Source organism: Lolium rigidum, chromosome 7 (genome assembly GCF_022539505.1).
Source record: "Lolium rigidum isolate FL_2022 chromosome 7, APGP_CSIRO_Lrig_0.1, whole genome shotgun sequence".
NCBI classification, from domain to species: Eukaryota; Viridiplantae; Streptophyta; class Magnoliopsida; order Poales; family Poaceae; genus Lolium; species Lolium rigidum.
Genome location: NC_061514.1, coordinates 68,607,607 through 68,616,599, shown reverse-complemented (window position 1 = coordinate 68,616,599; position 8,993 = coordinate 68,607,607). Strand labels below are relative to the sequence as shown.

The following is an 8,993-nucleotide window of genomic DNA, read 5'->3' as shown; positions in this document are numbered from 1 at the left end:
ACCAACGCTTGCCTTGTTATCAGGCGCTTATCTATGTAAACTAACGTGATCCGGTTTTTGTGGCGCAAGGCCCAACGTCCAGGATTGTAGCTAGCAACTACCAATCAGGCCGGGAAAAAATCCTAGCGCCCCTAAATAAGCGTCCGCCGTTGTATATGTTCTAAGTACTCCTTCCATCCACAAATAAGTGAAACATAGAAATACATTTTTTATGAACAAAATTTGAGGCTAAAACGTCCACTTATTTTAGCCGAAGACGCTCTCCTTGCTCTGTGATTGAAGCAAACCAGTCCACCTGCAGCGCGACAACAACTAGCTGGCGGCCTCTAGCAGACGACTCTGTGACCCCACGACGGCCGACTGATCGACATGACCTGAGCGATGACGATAAACACTTTGATGAATGTAGAGTTGGTAATTGATGTGTTGTTGATTACGCGTCCAGAGATGTGGCGATTTCAGTAAACAAATGCTCGGAGATTTGAGTTTTATATATCTGAGTTTCATGTCACAGATTGGCATTATGTTCCGCCTTGTACGTACTCTGAAACTGGAGCTTAGCGTGGATGATGGCGTACGCGCACTTTAACAATGTTAATCACCTTAGCCCGCCTTCAAGTTGTTAATGTCCAAGCCAGTTAGCGAGCTGCTCAGCTCGGGAACAGGAAGCTTCTGCGTATATAACCTGCCATAGGCCCAGGCTCATCAGCAACCAAATCAGCACCACGGCACGGCACGGCACTAAGAACTGGGAACGGCCGGTGATGGGGAGCGAGAACAACGCAATGGAGTCTGTGGCCGTCGTGGCGGTGCCGTTCCCGGCGCAGGGCCACCTGAACCAGCTGCTGCACCTGTCGCTGCAGCTCGCGTCGCGCGGGGTGGAGGTGGACGTGCACTACGCCGCGCCGGCGGCACATATCCGTCAGGCTCGCGCGCGCGTGCACGGCTGGGACCAGGAGGCGCTCCGCTCCATCCAGTTCCACGACCTTGGCATCTCCAGCTACGTCTCCCCGCCTCCGGACCCCACCGCCGACTCCCCGTTCCCGTCCCACATCCTGCCCCTCTGCGACGCCTACATCACCGGCGCGCGCGCCCCGCTCGCGGCGCTACTCCACGAGCTCTCTGCTTCCCGCCGACGCGTCGTCGTCGTGCACGACCGCCTCAACGCCTTCGCCGACGAGGAGGCGGCGCGGCTGCCCAACGGCGAGGCGTTCGGGCTGCACTGCCTGGCCGCGTCCATCCTCGTTGGGCAACTCAACGCCAAGCTGCTGCATGAGAACGGCCTCGCCTTCAGGGGCGTCCAGCACTATGCGCCCAAGGAGTTCCTGGAGTGCGCCAGGCGGGCGAGACCGTCGAGTAAGATCTCTCCTGGCGCAGGCATCCTGACCAACACATGCCGCGCCCTCGAGGGTGAGTTCGTCGACGTCGTCGCCGAGCACGTGGCCGCCGACGGCAAGAGAATCTTCGCCATCGGACCGTTGAATCCGCTTCTCCCCGCGAGCGGGTCGAAGCAGGGCAAGAAGCGGCACGACTGCCTCGATTGGCTCGACAAGCAGCCCCCGGCGTCCGTGCTCTACGTCTCCTTCGGCACGACGTCGTCGCTACGATCGGAGCAGATCGAAGAGCTCGCGGCAGCACTTCGCGGCAGCAAGCAGCGGTTCATCTGGGTGCTGCGCGACGCCGACCGCGGCGACATATTCGCGGACGGCGCCGGGGTGAGCCGCCACGAGAAGCTGCTGTCAGAGTTCACCAGGGACACGGAAGGGACGGGGCTGGTGATCACTGGGTGGGCGCCGCAGCTGGAGATCCTGGCGAACGGCGCAACGGCGGCGTTCATGAGCCACTGCGGTTGGAACTCGACGGTGGAGAGCCTGAGCCACGGCAAGCCGATCCTCGCCTGGCCCATGCACTGCGACCAGCCCTGGGACGCGGAGCTTGTCTGCAACTACCTCAAGGCCGGCATCCTGGTGCGTCCCTGGGAGAAGCACGGCGAGGTGATTGCGGCCAAGGCCATTCAGGATGTCATCGAGGAAGCCATGCTCTCTGACAAAGGAGTGGCTATGCAGCGACGGGCGATGCTGCTCGGGGACGCAGTCCGCGCCTCCGTCGCTGATGGCGGTTCCTCTCGCAAAGATTTGGACGAGTTCATAGCTTACATCACAAGGTGATCCCCTCGGTGCAGTGCAAGAAGGTGCCTTTGGATACTGACACAGCATGTTCAATTTTAAACTAGAAATTTCGCCGCTGTGCGTCTTAAGTACGAAATTTATTTATACAGATACAAAATAAGATTTTTAATAATTCATGGAACAACATCATTCGTCTGAATTATATTTTGACTCAAAGATAAAAATAGGAACACGCAAAAGGAAGAAACATACTCCCTACTCATACTCGCCCGTGAATAAGTATAAATTTTTGGCCCAAATTGATTTTTTAGATAGTATTTGATTATAGAAAAGAACAACAAAATAGGGAGAGCAGCAACATAGAGAGCTGGCTCTCGGGTACATATGCTCCATTTATTTAAAATATATTTTAAATGGATTCAAAATGTCAAGAAATTCCAAAATTATGTCGCGTGCAAATCTTCACGACTTGTGTATGCACCCAGTCATTTCACGAAAAAATAATTTTTATGTAGCCTATGTAAAAATGACAAAATTCAATGCTAAATTAAGTGTGTACATGAGATATTTTTTGTCCTCTTTTTTCAATGAGCACAAAATCATTAGCTATCCGCGAAACTTTATGTGCGCATATAGAATGTCAATATGTGTAATATTTAATACTTTTTTCTCACATTTTGAAATGTCTTTTTTATGTAAAGGGAGGATGTGCACCTGAGATCAAAATGAATTTCCGTGCAAAATATATAATATCAAATCAATATAGTTTGAAACTACTACTAATCTTTCCATCCTAAAATAACTTGCTCAACTTTATCTAGACACAAAAATATATAGACACATTTTTGTAGATACACTCGTATCTTGAAAAAGTTGAGCAAGTTATTGTGTCTGGATTTTCTACTTACACGTATGGGTGTGGATGTTTCCGTGAACGTCCGTTGTGCTTTCAGATTCGGATAAAAGACATGAGAGAGAAAGGAATCGTTCCATCTATAATGGTAAGCACGAACCTCGAGAAATAAATGAATAATGACGAAAACACCCATACCCATGCATATAAGTACAAAAGTATTTCCTGCAAGTTATTTGAGGGCAACGGAAGTATATGTCATGATGAATCTAGTGGTAACGGAGTATCATAAATGTTGCTAATTTTCCATTCAAATTTCTGACCAAACTCTAGTATCACTAGATGAACATGCGCGCTTCGCCGCGCCGCCTATATAGGGTTTGTGTTTGCCTTCGCAAGAGTGGTAGCTTTGCATGGTAGTGCCGCCACATTGTTTCAGGCCTTAACACAGTTTTTTTTCTTTAGATCTCTTCTGTTTTAGTGTTGCGGGGGACGTATTTGCTCTATGGAGCAGATAATCCCAACAAAACACTTCTACCTCTACAGAGTTGTAACCAAGGACAACTTAAATTTTTAGGTCAAAGGCAAACTATAACCAAACCACCGGTCAGATATGGAGCAAGTCAACTGGTAACTAGTGTGGAACGATAATCAACATAACACGAAGCTCAAACAAACAAAAGCCACCATGAGATAAGAATGAGGTAACTATGACCTACACTGTATTTTGGCTCAGCGGCATTCCTACAAAAGACACTTCACAGTACATACCCCTGAAATCATCGATGGTAGCCATGAAGAGGTGATCCACAGCCGGCTTCAGAATTGTCGTTTAATGCTGATCCCAGAGACCACTCTGTGTATAAGCTTAATCAAGAGGATCACTCTGTCATTAATAGAATACTGTTCAAAAACCAACGAACATGGATATGCTGCATCAGCAATATAGGTGTTGAAATTACACGAAGGATATAAGCAAACAATAGACATATTATTATAGTGTGCAGACATGAACGTCAGGTTACATGCTTATGACTGAGACATATACACCCATATCTCGAGTTTTATAAGCATAAAGGTATTCTGAAATATGGAACAGACAACCAGAACTTCAAACCAGCTACAGAAGCAAGAAATTGAATATAACTTAGTATGAACCAAATGAACTTTGTATGATCTTCTGAATTCATGATACTGGTTTCAGATGCTTTGAATGTTCTCTCCATGGAAAAAAAGCTCGTTAGTTAAATACCAGAACTGATACATCTAGAAAATATATCACAGAAATGCCATCCATGTGAAAGAGAATCGTTGCAAAGGATCACACATGTTAAGTGATCACATATGAGATACCGAGATTGTCTCTCAATTGACCACATTGTTGTCGCTATTACTGAAGGCAGTGTAGACTAAAAAAAACATAACATTTTTCTCGGAAAAATAACCATGAAAAACTGTCCTGACTGAAAGAACATGCAAAAGCTCATCAATTGACGAAGTCATTCACTTTCGCATTCAGTTTGTCTATACTGATTCACTAAAACAAAATTCATGGGTGATTATTCCATAAATGCGTTCACAAGCCCCAACACTCCAAGCAAGTGAAAAACATATGGTGCACTACTGAACCTATATTACAGTAGCATGGTAGAGTGTCCTCCCCTCCAATTCAGTAAGTTTGACCAGATGCGATTGAGCACTGAGGAGGTTATCTAGTTATTTTACTTCTAGTGAAAGTGAACCACCAAAACAGAACAGATTTGCAACATTGCGAGCCAGGCAAAACCTTTATCTGGCATTCTGACCTGAACTATATATCACCTCATCGGACTACACTGGCTTCTTGATGTAATGTCATTTATTGGTATGATCTTCAATCCTTATCAAGGCGCAGAAAAGTTATTGCAGCTAAGACAGTTGCCTGCTGCTCCAAGATATGTCCTGCTTCGCTGGCTTGACAGAGAAAAAGGTTGCAGTGTCTAGAGCAGATTAGTCTAATAATGCATATTGTCAACTAAAAATTGTCTTGTAGCCATGGCAACAACTTACACCATGCTTTCAAAAAATAAATACCCTTGTCCTGCCTTTACAAGAACAGGTTGCATGATATTATAGGCTTCTAACATGAAGAGGCCACCTGCAAGCAACAGTGTAAGTACTACTCCAAAGCTCAATTTAGTTATTAACTTGTTCTATAAAAAGAAATTATTAATCAAAAGTTGGGGCTAGACTAAATTGTACCCGTGCACGTCAAGGTCAGTGACACATGGAGGCCTTTAGATAGAGTGCCAACTACGGTAAATAATGCTGCAAAAAAATAACACTGCCCTCGTACTTAGCAACTATTTTAAAATTTGTTAATAATTTTTTCCTTCATCTTTGGATGCCCGAATGTTCCAAACAGATACTTAGGCGCTCTATTTAGTATGATTCGGTGATAAATTTTCTTCTTCAACTTGACACAAAGAAATTGTTAATCAACATACCATTATCAATTACCATCTGTACATACGTGTAAAAGCTACACCAGAAAAAGCACTGAATTGTCAAAAGACTTAGATAAACCTAAAAATTAAGCGGGTCATCTCAATTCAAGGCCTAACACATGTAGTGACTGCAACCAAATGATAACAACTGCTCTTAAACCATCTATCATCAGTCAACAATTCAATATAGCAGGTAATGTAGGTGCCAGGTTTTATGCTAGCATGCTGCAGGCGAAGGGAAATGATATATTAAACCAACAGTTATCATTAAAGTACATAACACCTAGTAGCAGACGGCCAGCCACAGATAAATTTTAATTGCATGAACTCAAAACAATGAATGTTAACATATATGTTAACCTGCAGCAAACATAGAACCTTTTCAGAAAAAAATGAGGGAAGTGGTCCTTCAAAACTGGAAGAGAAACTGAAGCTTTCACAGCACAATTATGTATCATTCTAAATTTTTGTGTAAACTTACAACCTCCTACATTTGAATGAGAGAATGTCAGGACCATGAAAGAACTGGCAGCTAGCCAAACTACAATACCAGTAACAAGATGGAAACACATTGCGATGGTGTACGATCCATTAGATAATCCCATTACAGATAATGTTACTGGGACGGGATTGAGGTGAGTTAAGCCTGCTAGGTCCTACCCCCTAAGGCCTTGTTTGGTAGTGGAGTATTTGTAGGGATTAGTGGGGATAACTTTCTAGGGGATTGGGTGAAACCCCTACCTTCACCCAATCCACACTAATCCCCACAAAACCTCATTTCGTACAATCCCTAATCTCCACTTCTAAAAACAGCCATTTGGATTTAGTTGACAGGGATTGGTGCAGGGATAGGTGCACAACGAGCAAATCAACAAAACTTTGCAAAGATTCAATTTTTAGGTCACATGTCACATGGCATTACGTGTACGTGAAACATAGGCCACACAGCAGTACAGACTGAGGTTTAGAAAATATTGTCCAACTGACTAGTGTCCAACTGACTGAAATATTGCACATACTCTCTGGAGGTCCTCAAGGAGGTATTACTCATTAGTAACCACTAGCGTTTCTTCATTCACATCAAAAGCTTTCCTTGCTTGCTTGAGCTCTTCATTCATGGAGAGTAGCTCAGTAGCACGGTGCAGCTTACGCATATCCTAGAAAAGAAAAGTGTGAAGATTAGTTTTGGAGAAGTCTGGTGAGGCGAGTGAATACGCAGTCATGTATTTCTGATGTGGAGTCAGAAACACACCTTACGGATAAGGTAAAGAAAATCCTCTGTCAAGAGCTTCCCCCGCTTTGAAGCGACATTCTGAGCCTTGTGGACCTGGGAAAAAAATGGCGCGTTATGGATTGACTCAATTATGTAACCATAAACTGTTCTGAAAATATCATGGAACTATTAAACAGACACAAACCTGTAAGAGACTTGCCTAACTTGCTAAATACCGTGTGCCTATGGATTCCTTAGTTCAACATGAATGGATTGTGCGTAAGGTAGATGAGTGCTCATTTGTACACAAGATTTATTTGAAATCACATTGACTTACTATCATATGGTGCAAAGTGTGGCTATCAATCAAAAAGCCGTAAAACATTTTAGATAATTCACATTCCAAATCATGCATTAAGATGTCTATGCATATTCAGATTATTAAGCAAGAAACGGGTTGCCCAATTATGGTCTATATGCATAGGAAACTACCTAAATCTTTCCAAAGTGTACTTTATGGACTCTAAAAGATGGATAGTGGGTCAACGGGTCACACAATCCACAAAAAGGTTGCAACAAAAATAACCTTTCTATCTGTGAATAGTTTGTACTCTCTTAGCAGGCCAAACATAAAACGCATATAACTGTACAAATGCAAGAATATCTTACCAGGTCAGTAACATATTCAACAACAATGTCCTCCACAAGCGCAACTGTTTCTGGAAGTGGCTGCAAAACCAACAAAAAAGGTGTCATATGCATCACAACTACAGAACATCTAAGCTTTGATTGGGGAGCAACATGTCCCTTTTAATCTGCTTTTTTAGAGCCCTCTGCTTATTTATTTATTTACTACACAAAGAGTGGAACCAAATTCTTAGATAAACTGAATTGATTGCATTCAGTTCCTAGAGAATTCCTAATCCGAAAATTAGGGAACCAAAGAGACAATTGATCATCAGGGGTCAACTTACATTTGGATCATCCCCAAACCCATACATCATGTGCTGCACTGCAAGAATAAGAATAGGAGCAGAGGTGAAACATAAGTAAGTGAGCGTAGGAGGAGAACTGACAGAAACGAAGAAACACAAATTAGAAAAGGGAAGAAGGGCATACGGTCTTTCTGGAAGACGCCGCGCTTGCGCTTAAGGCTCGATGCGGCTGCCTCAGCGCCGCCGGGGATGTGGTGGTGGTGAGAGGAGGAGGAGACCTGGCCTGACGCCGCGGCATGTGCCGAGGACTTGGACTTGCTCGCCGCCGGCGTGGCCGGGGAGGAGTGAGCCCCCGCGGCGGCCTGCGACGAGGACTTGGATTTGGCAACCGCAGGCGTGGCCGGGGATGGCTGATGGCCGTGGCCCGAAGCCGCTGCCGAGGACTTGGACTTGCCCGCCGCTGCAGCGGCCGGGGCGGTGTTGTTGCCGCTAGGGTTCTGCATCAAGGAGGGGCTGGGCAGAGAGAGACAGGAAGCGGGGACAGGAGATTTCGGGTTCCTGAAGGCGCACGGCACGGCCGTCGGGTTCCGCCTCGGTTTAGGGCTGCATTCTTCATCTTCCTTTTTCCTCTTCCTTCCTAATACGTTCTACACTCACCAAGTCCATGGCACCCTATATTAGGGCATCTCCAGCGGCGCAAGGCAAATGGTTGCTGAGCGATCGTTTTCGTCCGCCGTGACCGAAAATGCGTCTGGCACCCTCTCCAGCGGGGCGATGCAAAGTGACCGGGCCATCCGCGGAGACGCAAACCTAGCCCAAATATACGTCTCGGATGCGTCTCTGTGGAAACTGCGCGGACACCGAAAGTGTTCGCTCGTATCCGGCGGACGTTTTGTCGGGCCCGCCTGGTAGCGACCCTGCGTCGATGCGTCTTCTCAAACGCGGCAGCGACTGGCGCCGCTGCGTCGCTTCGGCAGTCTGCGCCACGTTAATGGCAATGCCTCGGCTGCCGAGCGGCCGCAGCCCACCTCCGTCAACGACGTTAATGGCGTCGCCACGCGTCCCGCGGCTACCGCATGCCTCCGGCCTATATAAAGGGGCCGCACGTTCTTCTTCCTCATCCACTACTCCATAGAAACCCTAGCCGCCACAAAGCTCCAGCGTTCCGCCGCCTAGGTGTTCCTGCGACGCAGCCAGGCCCGCGAGGAAGACCATGGCGGGTCCTGGTGGCCGGCGATGCGGTCGAGGCCGCGGCCCTGGGCGCCCCCGGGGACGGGGCAGGGGCCGCTGTGGTGGAGCAGCTACGGTCCCACGCTCGCCGTCGCCTGCGCCCTCTTCGTCTTCCTCCGACATGGAGGAACGCTGCTTCGAGTTCCT

At 46.7% G+C, this 8,993-nt stretch overlaps 2 protein-coding genes across 2 annotated transcripts; one reads left to right on the top strand and one right to left on the bottom strand.

Annotated features, from left to right (window-relative positions):
• Positions 1-764: 764 nt before the first annotated feature.
• LOC124679102 (putative cis-zeatin O-glucosyltransferase) lies at positions 765-2,254 on the top strand. Its single transcript, XM_047214925.1, has one exon. The coding sequence runs from the start codon at positions 765-767 to the stop codon at positions 2,166-2,168; it is 1,404 nt and encodes a 467-aa protein (XP_047070881.1). The 3' UTR covers positions 2,169-2,254.
• A 4,188-nt stretch (positions 2,255-6,442) lies between these two features.
• On the bottom strand, positions 6,443-8,134 carry LOC124678523 (transcription initiation factor TFIID subunit 13-like). Its single transcript, XM_047214396.1, has 5 exons — positions 7,801-8,134; positions 7,656-7,693; positions 7,351-7,410; positions 6,721-6,795; positions 6,443-6,625 (listed from the first exon to the last, which is right to left on the bottom strand). Exons 1-5 carry the CDS (start codon positions 8,117-8,119, stop codon positions 6,512-6,514), a joined length of 606 nt encoding a protein of 201 aa, XP_047070352.1. The 5' UTR covers positions 8,120-8,134; the 3' UTR covers positions 6,443-6,511.
• Positions 8,135-8,993: the final 859 nt, after the last annotated feature.